Source organism: Centrocercus urophasianus, unplaced genomic scaffold, assembly GCF_019232065.1.
Source record: "Centrocercus urophasianus isolate 14NV4802_14NV808 unplaced genomic scaffold, USGS_Curo_1.0 seq_12, whole genome shotgun sequence".
Taxonomy (NCBI): Eukaryota; Metazoa; Chordata; class Aves; order Galliformes; family Phasianidae; genus Centrocercus; species Centrocercus urophasianus.
Genome location: NW_024884364.1, coordinates 35,783,713 through 35,797,228, shown reverse-complemented (window position 1 = coordinate 35,797,228; position 13,516 = coordinate 35,783,713). Strand labels below are relative to the sequence as shown.

At 42.7% G+C, this 13,516-nt stretch overlaps 1 protein-coding gene and 1 long non-coding RNA gene across 8 annotated transcripts in view; one reads left to right on the top strand and one right to left on the bottom strand.

Annotated features, from left to right (window-relative positions):
* Positions 1 to 1,891, bottom strand: part of MED14 (mediator complex subunit 14) — a 34,719-nt gene extending 32,828 nt beyond the window's left edge. The window contains exon 1 of the mRNA XM_042810009.1: positions 1,710 to 1,891. Coding sequence (XP_042665943.1) covers positions 1,710 to 1,891 — 182 coding nt within the window. The remainder of the gene's footprint in view (positions 1 to 1,709) is intronic.
* A 375-nt stretch (positions 1,892 to 2,266) lies between these two features.
* The window catches only part of LOC122155839, a 46,208-nt gene continuing 34,958 nt past the window's right edge, over positions 2,267 to 13,516 (top strand). For 4 of the 7 annotated variants that reach the window (XR_006167317.1, XR_006167319.1, XR_006167320.1 and 1 more), the window contains exons 1-2: positions 2,267 to 4,709; positions 5,897 to 6,970. This is a non-coding gene — a long non-coding RNA (uncharacterized LOC122155839). The remainder of the gene's footprint in view (positions 4,710 to 5,896; positions 6,971 to 13,516) is intronic. The other 3 variants (XR_006167318.1, XR_006167321.1, XR_006167316.1) reach the window with 3 other exon arrangements.

Below are 13,516 nucleotides of genomic sequence, written 5' to 3'. Positions count from 1 at the left end.
AGCCAGAACCTGACAGTTAAGCTGGAACTGGTCAAGTTAATTGAAAAGCTTGGAGGACGAAAGACTGAGCATGAGCCAGCACTGTGCACTTGCAGCCCTGAATGCCTTCAGTATCCTGACAGGTTGGATGAGGTCCTGAGCAGCCTGATCCAGTGGGAAACACCCAGAGCAGGGAGTGGAACTGGTTGCTCTTTAAGGGCCCTTCAAATATAAGGCATTTTATCATTATTCTATGAAGAACGTTCAAATCTCAAGATTTCTGCTAAGCCAGCTGTGGTATATAATATCACCACCTGTTCCCATCGAATATTTATGAAAAGGGTTAATACATAATAGCAATCATAGAACACCTACTGCAAGATTAACTTTGGTGTTTCTGATTCGCTTGAAATGAGTTTATCTTTCAATAATCTAGAAGTGAAGAACTATCATACTCCAGAACTTTAACTACCTGCACAACAGATACTACTGCAGAAAAAAAGGGGGCTGTCAACCCTAATGTCCTAGAGTTATTAATGGCACTTCATTTCCAAGTTATTTTTCATTCATGATGCTGGTAAAGGAGCGAGAGCTCTCTGTTGAAGGGAAGGAGAAGAATACTTTCCAGTTGGGCTTTTTAATAGCCAAATCCATCCTTTATGGAGAAATACAGTGGAAAAATCTAGTCACTCCACTTTTAGACGAGACACCACAGAGCTTAAAATCTTACTTGATGAATCAGAGTACCTAAAGCATCCTCCATTTCTTCTTCACACCACTTATCTTAGTTTATACTCAACTATACACTCAAGTCTAAAGAACCAGTTCTACACCATAAAACAAACATCGAAGACATCACCGGCAAGTGCTCCTCGAACAGCTAAAAAATCAGTTACTGCCTATAGATATCATAAACATACAGCAAAGACTTTTCACTGGCATTTCGGAAGTTTTCTCAAGACAAAGTAAAATTCCTCATCCTTTCTAGAGTTTGAGTGCTTTTAACCTCAAGTCAAGCAAAACTCTGCTTGCATATTTTCCAGATGCGGTGCTTTACAGGCAAATATGCTTGCCTTTCCCCTGCCATTTTCTCCGTATGTGACTTAATAAAAAATACACAATCCCTCCAAGAACCTTTGTTTAAACAAACAAAAAGGTGTGCATTTATTCAGAGACAGAATGCTTTCTGGAAAGCTTTTCTTGGCCTTCTTTTTCCCTTGCAATTTCAAGCAAAAACTTAGCACAACAGATTGTGAAATAATGGTCTTTCATTTTTCCCTCGAAAGCACTCAAGTGGTAATTTAAGGACCAGGTAGGTAACTTCAGGAGTTGCAACCCTTGAAAACAACGGAGTTTTCCACTTTTCATTGTCATGTATTTTGACATCACTACAAGCACTACAGGTGGGCTTTCTACCAGGCATTGAATTTGAGCACTGACTACAACAACTTTCACCCATCTGCTTTCCACCCCCGAGCCTTTTCCTCTTTTTATGACAGGGGACTCACTAGCTTTCACCAAGCCCCGGAACACAACCCGAGGAGAGGCAAAGCCACACGAACGAGGCTTTTTGTTGGGACAGGAGCTAAGGAAAGTGCAACCACCTCCCCACGCTCCAACTCGGCCCTGGGTCAGGCCCCAGCGAAGCCTCCTCAACGCCGGGCTGCGGCACAGGCGGGGAGAAGACACTCGGGAACAGCCAGGGCGGGTAGGGGGCCGGGGGCACTCACAGGTCTGCCAGCACGGTCAGCTCGGCGTAAGTCCGGTGCAGTAGAAAGTCGATCAGAGTGCTGAGCCGGTAGCCGGGGCTGGCGGCGGCTGTCACCGCGCCGGGCGCCGGCGGGGCTGGGGCTGACGCCGGGCCCCCGCCGGCCGGCACCAGCTGGTTGCTCTCCAGCTGCACTGGCGCCATGGCGGCGGCGGCTCCTCAACCCCAGGCGGGAGCGGTTCAGCGGCCCGGGGCTGCCGGCACTCCGCCGGCGGCGCCGGGACACGGCCCGGCTCGGCCCGCAAGGAGAACGCCGGGCAGCGGCGGGCGGCGGCAGGGAACGGGCCGAGCGGCGCTCAGAACTCACTGGGCGCAGGGGCTGCCGCCATGTTGGGGGCACGGGACCGGAAGCGAACAGCTGCGGCGGACCGGAAAGAGAACCTTTCCGGCAGAGCCGAAGGCAGCGCGGAGCGGGGGGGGGGGGGGGGCGCTGTGCGCGGGGGGGGGGGATGCGTGGTGGCCGTGGCCGTCGCTGGCGCTGCGGTTGCAAGGCGGTTGCGAGGACTGAGCGGCATGGGAGGGGAGGTGGCACTGCGTGGGGCAGGGGCGAGGGAAAAGACCTGGAGCCGGCTGCCCACCCCCGAGGAGCGGGGGTGGCTCAATCCGTCGTGTCTAGGTCGTGCTGGTGAGGCTTGGCGCCTGACAGAACCGTGCTGTGGGCTGTCAGGGCAGTGAGAAGCAGCAGCCTGCCTTAGGGTCGGGGCTGGTTCATCCCTGGCTAATAACCTGGGATATGCGAGGCGTTTCTAAAGAGCAAAGGGAAAGGGAAGTTGGAGGCGAACTTTTGCATATTTCTCTCATCCGAAATAACTGATGTTCCTAGACGGGGGCGGGGAAAGTCTGGAAACAATCGAGGTGGGGTTTTTGTGTACTGGTTACCAAAGGACGCGGCATAAGGAAAGGAAGTGTAAATCCCCTGCGTTCTGTGCTGCAGCTCACACCACTATTAAATCATACATTCCTTCCTACAAGCAAATCCCCGAAACAGATACAGTACAAGTTCACAAAGTTTAAAAAAATAAGTGACACTAGTTTTGTAAAACTTAAAAATCTCTTACTGATCTCATTCCAGGAGGAAAGAAAGCAACAAAAGGAAACGCTTTTTCAGTGTGAGAAATGTGTACTCAACCATCAAAAAATGAATAGGTATGCTGGTGGCAGGAAGAGTCCATTCTGTTCCTACAGGGAGCGTTTATTGCGCCGGGTTGTGAGCCAGCTGAAGGGAGCAGCTTCACTCCTTGTAATCTCTCTGTCGAGCTGGGAGCAATGTACGGACTCCTGCTGCTAGAGCTTGCACCGGCTGTGTCACCGCTGCAACAGAGGGCTGGTTGCGAGGCGACTGCATTGCTCCAGTGGGGAGTTGTGCCAGCCCCACTAGCTCGGCGCTCTGCTCTGCCAAAGAGAAGTTTGCCGGCTGCTTGAGTGGCAGTGAGATGAAACCTGCAGGTAGACGCTGCTGGTTGGATGGGAATTCTTTACTCATAAAATCTGAAAAATGTGTTCAGAACTAAGTTTTACTCTTTCCTTCCTCCCCCTGTAATGCGAGAGAAACGTCTACTATGTGCTGTTAAAAAAAGTGAATTTTTCAAATTAAATTACGAAGGATGGAATAATTAATACTATCTGGACTGTATTGTGAACCTACTGTAGGGAACCTGCTTTATTAGAAGGTTGGACTAGATGGTCTCCAGAGATCCCTTGCAACTCCTACAGTTCTGTGATGCAGATAATTGTTGCTCGCTCAATGTAAGGTCTTGCATATATGCATTTTTCTAAAGGTGTGAAAGCTTTTTTTTCCCCTCCTATATGCATGGGTAAATGAGTACCCATTTTATGGCCATCTAGTTGCACTGCTGAAGATAATCCCAGTGTAGATGAACTGCAATGCAATTCAGCTACGTACTATGAGAACTGTATCTTAGAAATACAGGCTTTTTGTTGTTGTTGTTTTTCCTCTTTCCATCTTTTCTCTTGCAGTTTAGTCCAGAATAAAATTCCTGTTGATTTTGAGACTTTGCTTTTGAAAAGGCAGGTGGAAATTGCTGGGATGCAATTTTGTTGTGATACAATTTGACTTTGCCCCTTCGAGGGCGGTTCCTGCAGTACTTTGCTCTAGTCTTGGTGAATTCTTCAGCGTGGAGAGGGGCTGAAGGAAACTGCATTTGCCTATTTTGCTTGGAGAAATTAATCAGAACTGCTGCAAGGATCACGCTGAGCTGTCCTCACAAGGCTGCTTAAGAAACAAGGAAGCTCTTGATACTGCTTTCAAGGAAAGGAAGAGCAGCCACACAGAATGTTGGGAAGGTCAAGGCTTATGCATTGTGTGCAGACAATTCTGATGTTGGGAGACTGCAAGATTTGTTGTTTCAACAGTAAGCTGGAGATCAGTATAAGGAGTTTGATAATCAAGAGACTGGCCTAAATATTACTTACGAAAAAAGAAGTACGTGTCTATGTGCTTTTGCTTCTTGTTGCCTTTCTGAGGCTGGCAGCGCTGTTTCTTTTTGTAAAAGCACTTCTAAGACGGATAAGCATTATATCTAAATTCAAAAGCCTGGCTTAAAGAAATTGGAAACAGGTTTCAGCTTGTTGTATTGGCAAAGGCACACCACCTGGGAGGAAAAAAGAAAAGCCTGTGAAGATTACTGGGAAGACTAGCAGGACATTTGAGGGAGAGAACACTGCACAGTGCTCTGATGTAGACCTGGTGAATTATATAGCTGCTATGGAGACAATAGATAAACTGTATAATTTACAGTTCTCCATCAGCTTGACAGACTGAGTTTGGATTTATCGAGTTGAAAAAAAGGACAATAAAGCTTCAGTTCAGACTGGGGCTATTGGCTCCTGCAATCTTACAGGTACTCAGCTTCTTAACATTTAAGAGTGTGAGTGAAAAATGGTATACTGAGTTGTGGGCTATGGCTGTGGACTCTGAGTTGGACCTGCAGTCATTATATAGGTGAGTTTGTTGCATGTAGATAAGAAAATGTTTTAAATTAATGTTTCAAGATAAGCAGCATTCTAGATACAATTCTCCAAATAACAAAATGGACTCCTGATACAAGATAATGGTGCGTTTAAGCAGAACAGTAAAGCAAAAGCAAGGAAAATGGCTAAAAATTAATCCAAATTGTATTCTTTGGTACAGTTGCCTGTATTTTGGGAGACATTGATTGGGAATTACAGAATTTTGCACTTTGCTACAGTAAGAGGATAATTCAGCGTAAAATATAACCTGATTTTATCTGTCAGGTGTGGCTTATTGTTTTGTTTGCAGTTGATCAAGAATAGTTGATCTCTTTCTATGGTGCCTTGTTACTGTGATTGCGGTCGTTTACTGAAGCTTCTGAATCTGCTGTTGAACACTTTTTAAAATCAGTGAAATTTTAACAATCCCAGATTGCGATTGCTCTTTCCTATTGAAGAAAGTGCCCGTGCCCATTTATGGGGAGGAAAAGATTGGCTGCGTTCATGTGAGTTTTTCAATTAAAGACAGATTTCTGTATTGTTGTTTGTATTCATTCACGTAATTGAGCAGTTTTCAATCTTTCTCCATGTAAAGCCAACAACACATTTTCTAGTAGTAATGGTACAAAATCAGACCTTGAAGGTCTTATGTACGCAGCTGTCTCCTACCTTTCTTGCAGACCAGACAAACCTCACACACTCAGCTATGTAGCTTTGGAACCTGTGTCCAGCACAGCCACCTGGCATGCAGGGCACAGCCTGCCGCTGCACTGAGCTTGTTGCTCAGCCTTGCTTGGCTCTCCTGGCCATGGAGCACAGGAAAGGTCTTAGAGGTGCAGGGGAATCAAGGGGAGTACCCGGCAGGAAAGCCTGCTGGGGCACACAGGGAAAGTGAAGCTATGCTCTGCAGAGCATTGCAGCCTGTTCCCTTGTGCAGCAGAACAGGCCAGAAACAACCACTGTGATCTCATACCCCACAGAGAAAGTGCCTGAAAGACATGAGGAAGCATTTTCCAGTGGAGGGAAAGTCCTGCTTGGCTAGGCACATTTGTCCTCCTACTACCCCCAGCATAGCTGCTGTAAGTCACTGATTAGTCTGACTTAAAGGAGGTTTCTGCTTCTGGGACAGAAATACCCAATCCTCTCTTAAGTACTGACTTTTTCTTTTTTTTTTTACAGTGCAGACAACAACAAGGAATCAGAATGTCACATTCTCCTTCCAATATTATTATTAATATTCTTTGTGACTCCAGGCAAATGATTTTCTGTTTCTCAGCTTCCTCATTTATGACACAATGGCAATAATGATTGCAAATAATATTTACTCAAGCATACAGGTGAACATTCTCTATTGGCTCCTTACTATTGCCATCATGGTGAGCCTAGAAGCCCAGTTTCAAATGGGGATTTGTTGGTCACACAAAGCTTGTTGCTATTTAGTCATGGAGCTAACTGTGATAGAGCCAGAGGGAAGGACTGCTGGTGAGTTTGGATTTCTAGGGAAGTTAGATATTTACTGTTCTTTGTAGCTGTATGATAAATACTGAATGGGAGATGATAGGCACACCATCTTGCACTCTACCAGACAGTCTCCCAGCCATCCTGTTTGTATGTTTTGGAGTTGGATGTTCTGTTTCTCTGTCAATCTTTTTAATCAGAGAATTATCACACAGGCACCTCCTGGACTTCATAGAATCACCGAATCCTTATATATGGGAGGGACTTCTGAAGGCCATCTAACCCAGCTCCCCTGCAACAAACAGGGACACCACAGCTAAATCAGGTTGCCCAGGGCCTGATCCAGCCTTGCCTTGAAAGTCTCCAGGGACTTGACATTTAAGCATTCTTTTAATAGTAAAAAAATAATTGCACACAAATATCATGTAGTGCAAAAATTTCTTGTTGATTTCTAAAATACTGTCTGACATTTAGCAATATTGTATCAAAATGCCTATATAAATTATGAAGGCTGGATAAGGCTTTGTGCAACCTGGTCTAGTGGGAGGTATCCCTGCCTATCACAGAGAGTTGGAACTATATGATCTTACAAGAACCTTCCATAAACCGTTCTATGAATAATAAAATTTTCATCACTTCTATCCTTTTCAGAAGACTTTTCAGAAAACATTCTTTTCAGAAGACATCAATGAATCAGATATGGTGTAGATGAGTTTCCAAATATAACATTGGTTGTTGTAGTGCTGCATATTGGGAACTTACAGTGCCTCTGCTTTGTGTTCAATACAAGTTGAGGTACGTATTTAAATTCAAATAAGAAAACATGCATCACTGTACATTAAGCACATTCCAGTAGCCAAAAAAGTTTAGTCTTTTCAGTTACAGCATTTGCATGAACATATGGTTTCTTTTATTATGATAAAAATCCAGTTGAAAAATACTGATGACCTTGTAATCACAAAATAGGGAAGAACAAATGAATGTTTTTATGGCTTATATTTGTATCAGTGCTTACATTATTTTTTGATAATTCAGTACTCCGTGACACAAATCACTGTTTGTGACTGCGCAGGGCTGTTGGACTTACAGTAAAACATTCTTTGCAAAAGTGTATTTGTGTGTGTTAGAGGAAGAGGCTCATGGCTGGTTACTGCACAAGTGCTTTTTTCACTTAATTAAAACAGGTAGAGAGGGAACAAATATTTGGAAAAAAAAAGTTTTTAGATAAGTTATTTCTCTTTTCTGATGTATTTTGCTCATATAATTTAGGTTGTCAACTGTTTTTGGAACAGTAGAAAATATATAGTAGCAGACTGAAAGTTTTCTGGCAGTCGCTTAGGCTTTGTGAAACAGTGTGCCACTGTGAGATAGAGCATCTCTTGTACGGGGTGTAGTGAAGTGCCCTACAGTTCTAATTATATGTTGTGAACAACCCAAGAAAAGAAACATTCTCCAAGTCAAAAAATAGAAGCATTGATCTGATTTGAATTTACAAAAGTCCTTTTTCTTATCATAACCCAAACATGGGTTGTTTTTTAAACGCTGAACATAACCGTATTAGTTTGAGATTTCTGGGCTTCTTTATTAACAATATTGATATTCACTGTAAATTTTAAATTGGTTTGTCTCTGTCAGGCTGGAACTAAATGTAGCTAAAGGACTCATTCTCTCTAAAAGAGTGTATTTTCATTATTATTGTTACTCAATTACAACACAGTTTACTATTTCAGCCACACAAACCGCATTTTTCTGTGGGTAAAAAATGCTTTGTTCACAAGTAACTCTGAAATAGGAGCAAAACTGTAACATCCATTCTAGACCTCACGTCTCTGAAAAGCTAACAAAGGAGAAAGAACCCCTGATCTAGCTCATGACACAGAGGTGATGAATTGCACTGCTCAGTCATTGCCTTGAAAAAGTTGACGATGTCATCCATAACCTGTGATTTCTCCCTCTTTAACACTTCCTGAATGTTATTCACAGATTTTGAAAAAAGTACACATACGCAGAAAAAATGCAAAAACAAAAAAAAAAAAGCGCTTATTTCAACATGAAACTTTGGGCAAAAAGGATTTGTTTGCACAGACACCTAAGGAGATGGAGACACGAGCAGGGAAGTTGATCTGACTAGTCATACCCAGTGGGAGAAGGACTGCAGCTGTGAGGTATTCTGTCCTAAACTTAGAAATCTCTCGATTGTATTTAACTGCTGCTGGCTACTGCATTCAGACAGTGCAAACACTCATGCTTTTCTGAGACAAGGATAAGTATCAGAACATGCTTAATTGCTATGTAGATCTGCAGCTGTGGTCGAATAGTGTTTAAATGCTGGCCCTTACACTCACTCAAAAGGAAAGACGTACATAGAGAATATGTCCGAGCCATTCTCCACTCAGAGTTTGGAATGTGAAGGGATGGGCTGCCCAGAGAGGTTGTGGATTCTCCTCCTCTTGAGACGTTGAAGACCCGCCTGGACGCCTACCTGTGCAGCCTGCTGTAGAGAGCCTGCTTTGACAGAGGGGTTGGACTCAATGGTCTCTAGAGGTCCTTTCCAACCCCTACAGTTCTATGATTCTGTCATTTCTAGGGTAAGACGGTGCACAAGAAAAATAGAATCATAGAATGGCCTGGGTTGAAAAGGACCACAAAGATCATCTAGTTTCAACCCCCACTGCTATGTGCAGGCTCACCAGTCACCAGGCCAGGCTGCCCATAGCCACATCCAGCCTGGCCTTCAATGCCTCCAGGGATGGGGCATCCACAGCCTCCTTGGGCAACCTGTTCCAATGTGTCACCACCCTCTGGGTGAAAAACTTCCTCCTAATATCTAACCTAAACCTCCCCTGTCTCAGTTTAAAGCCATTCCTTTCCATCACTTATCTCCAGCTCAGTGCTTTGTGGGGGATGTTAAAGGCAACCCTGGACCCTCTCTGCAGGGAGGATGCTGTAGCACAGGGTCCAGACTTCAAGGCAGGACAGCTTCTAGAATTGTCTCTTTTTTCTTCTTCCTGAAAGCATAAATTAACACTTTTATAGAAATTAGCAGAAAGTTATCTGAACTTCTGAACTCTTACCTCTGTCCAAGATGTCAGCTTTGACAAAAGGAATGTGAGAATGCATTTGACTCCAGAAACAGAAGAGCTGATTACATGTTTAGTTGCAAACTTGGTGGACTGCCAGTGAATTCTGGATACTCTTCAATGAGAGATCTGTTACAATTGAAAAATTGAAAGGAAAGAGAAAATGCAGAATATTACATTTGGAGCACTGCAGAAATACTGATCTCGTGGAAGATTACAGTATATTTTACCTATGGGTGAAAGGAGCAGGTTGCTCTCTGCAGCTGTAAGAGCACACAGACAGCAATTCCAAACAGTGTCAGTTTGGGAAGGTAATATAGGTTGAGGGTACAGTTACCTCAGCGTAAGAATCCCAGTTCTCCAGGAAACACAGACTTACTATATCAAACTAACAATTGCTTGTTCTGCCAGAGCTATATGAATAATATTATGTGACATCAGGCAGCACCTAGCTTGGTAGTTGTTCAGAGTTCTCAAAAGAAAATAGAAGCACTTGTACAGTGGCACTGTACTACACACTGAATAAATAATTTGGGGAAATGACTGAGCTCTATATGTCATATATTGGAATTGTTTCCTTCAGGTTTGAGAATATGACTGGAAAGACAAGCAACAGCAAAGCTCTCTCTCTAATGCCTCCAGAGTCAGACTTCTCAGTGTGATAGCTCAAAGTAAGACTAAAAGAGGTGAAAAAATGGTGTCTTTGTGCAATGTATTTAGGACAAGCAAAGGAACATTCACAGCTAATTTTAAGCAGCCTTCAGAATGCAGCATAGCACCTTATTAACTCACTTGTACTTAATCCATTGCATTCTGGTATTTTTAGAAGTCATCACGCAATTCAGCAGTACTTTCAACCCATATCTTCCTTGCAGTGGAAGGCGACACTCTATTTCTCATTTTAATTAAGAATTGGCTTTGACAATTGATTTAACTAAATTAATTTGGAAATGGCATTGAAAAAGCCTACTTTTCCTTCCTCTCCCCTTAATGTGGCATTTTTAAGTTGGCTGAATGTCTTTGTTGCAATCTAGGCTGAAGAGATCACAGCCTACCTTCCCCACTTGCCTTTGTCTGATCCTCTGCAGCGTGATGAGAGTTTTGTCTGCTTGAACCTCTTGCAATCTGAAACTATGGGAGGCTGAAGTCACCTTCACAGATCCAGGGCTCGTTGCCAAAGGTTTGCCTCCCTTCATCAGATTGGCAGGGCAAGTACCCGATCACAGTAACTTGAAAAGATCGGCTTTGAGTCTTTTGAAGATACTGCTTCTTCCTTTGATACAGAGTAGCTTATCGTTTTTGACCACATGAAAACTCGAGGCATACTCATATCGAGTATAAACAGTCCTATTTTGTCTGCACATAGTTTTATCTTGATCTGCTATCTCCCAGTCAGTAGGCTTGTTTAGCTTTGGGCTGCCTCTAATGAGCAGCAAAGGAAAACGAAGTCCTCTAAGCCATGGTTTCTCCTTGTTGTTACATATTATCTAATCAGGGTTCTCTAGAACAGGCCTTTGGAAACTTACTCTCTGCACAAGTGTATTAACTAGACTTATCAGACAGTTTATTTAAAGTCTGCTCGGGAGCAGAAAGAAACCTACAGGGATCCTTTTTGATGACTTTTCTTTCTGAATCTATGCTTAAAAACATGTAGTAAAAAACGTCCCTCTAATACTACTAACAGAGATGCAGTATGAAAAAAAAACACTGTACATGAGGTAGATATTTTAGAACAAGGTACAACAATGTCCCACTGAATGGTTTCTGTGGGAAAATGATGATGATTATTATTATTTTCAGTTGTAAATATTTGACATGACTGCTTGTGTATGGGAGAGTTTAGATTCTTTGCATGTTCTGAATTCTGTCTGATTTTGATGCCCAGATGAGCTGATGTTTGCACCTGCACAAAAAGTGGTGGAGGTGTGCATGTATACAGTATGCAGCAGCAGGAACTGCTGAGCATGACCAGGGGCATTATACTCTCTTATGATAAGAGTTATAAATTGATAAAATATGCAGGATGTTTGGAAGTAGCAAAGAGCAATGTCGAGGGGAGTTGTCGTATCCCTTCTTCCCAAGAAAAGGAGGAAGACCTGTCTTCTATTCCAGAACACTCATTTGATGGTCTGCTTAGTCCCTCTTTTCAGGGTGCAGTTTCTTTTTCAAATACAGAGCTCACAAACTGTGTCAAAGCAACTGAATTTCCAAAGCAGAGCAGCTGCCACTTGAACTATCAGACACCTGACTCCAAAGCCTCAGAGCGTTAGAAAACTCTCCCTGCACTCCTCATTTTTTGAGGAGTCATCTGAGCCCTTTCTGTTGAAGACTAATAATCTGCTATGCACAAAAAAAAAAAAAAAAAAGCAAATTAACATAATGCTGCATGCACAATGCTGCAACAGGAAGCCAACTTGCTACAGAACTGGGCTCTATTTATGATTGCAGTGAACCATGGGCAGAAAATCCAAAGAAATTTTAGCTCAGGAAAAAAAAAAAAAAAGTGGTTTGTCATAGAAAAAAGGGAGAAAGTCAGAGAAACCAAGAAACAGTAGGAAGCCAGATGAAGGTGGACTGATTTTAAATTGAGGTGGCAGAAATGTGTTCTGTAACTCATCATGATTGATGGGAATGAGAACTAACTAGGGTACTAATGAGGCCACTGGAGAACTATGGTTTAAGGACTCTCACAAAAAGGTGCTTTGTATTGAATCTATTGTTAGGACAAATGCACTTTACAGTTCAGATTGTATCTCTGCATGCATTCTGAATGTAAAAAGCTATAGTGAAAATGGGAAATAAGTGTACTTCTACTTAACCCATGAAGAGATGTACATCCTCTGGATGTGCATATGCCATGTGTGCTTCCATCACAGCCTGATCATGAGAGGCTGGGGCAGAACACGTAATATCTCCACATAATATAAGTGGCAGAAATGACAAAAGCATTTCCAGTACGTTGTTAGGAGAATGCATGTACGTTCAGAAATTATTCTGATCAAAGGGAGAGCCTGTAGTTTCTGTGATCACTGGTTCTATGTCTATATTCATTGATCAATAAAAAGGGAGGTGTCCTCGTGTTAGGTAAGGGAGGATGGTACATTCAGTAGGGACAAACTACTTATCTGAGATGGAGTAGGGAGAAGTCCTCTTTTGTTTTGAAAGAACATTGGGAATTGTGCTCATTACTAAAAAAGGTCTTGTTTTATTTTCTTTTTATCTCTTTGTGTAGTCTGTTCTTTACATATCTAGAGAATATGTCTGTTCTGACTTCCTGTGTATCACAGCCCCTGTAGTTTCACTGAACCAAACCTGTTACTGAGCATAACACATTCAATGGAGTATACCTCATCTTTGACATGATGTGTCTTGAAGAAAGTGTCCTGCCTTGATCTGAAGATATCAAAAGGTGGAGCAGCCAGGATTTTACCTACGGTTTTGTTTCACAAGGGAATTATGTTCACATTTTAAATACTGTGCTGCTGCTAGCTCTGCTTTTGCACTCTTCCACTAGACGCCACAACAAGGCAGATCATATTTGATAATTACTGCTTTTCAGTGCTTCACATAATTGCCCTAGCACTCCTAAAGACAGATGATCTTAGAGGTCTAGTGGTGTTTTGCTTTGAAGGGGATCCCTATAACACTTTCTTGCCCTGATCTGTGGTAGAACATGCCAGCTGAGTATAGAAGGGAAATAAAATGAAATCTAAATGCATTACTGCTTAGCTAAAACAGTGAGGATAAATTTCCTCCATGCGTAGGTGTCTAGATTTTATTTCAACTAAGGACACCATTAGTGGTGACAAACTGAGCTATTAGGACCACTTTCTGTTGTGAAAAGGGTCCATCTTCCTTGCTCTTCACACTGATTACTATGTGATCCTGACACCCTTGTGCTGATGTTCATATTCACTGGGCTGATTATTAACCTGGCTGAAAACTGTGCCTTTTCCACTTCTCGATATTTATTTTCTGCCAATTAGCTCAGTGATGGGATAGGTGGGTGTCAAATGTGCTACAAGGAAGCATGCACAAGGAACAAAGGAGCGGAATTAAGGGGAGGATGGAAGAACAGAACAGGAAAAAGGAAAGAAGAGGAAAGAACAGGATTGCTTCTTTCTATGACAGAAAGCCTTAAGATATACTCACCTTGTTTAATTGCATCTTTAGGAAGCTGATTTCTTAGATTTCCTGTGGTGTCAGTACAGAAAAGGGATCTTCTTTAGGGAGTGATTAAAATGTAAGCGAAGGGGAGTAG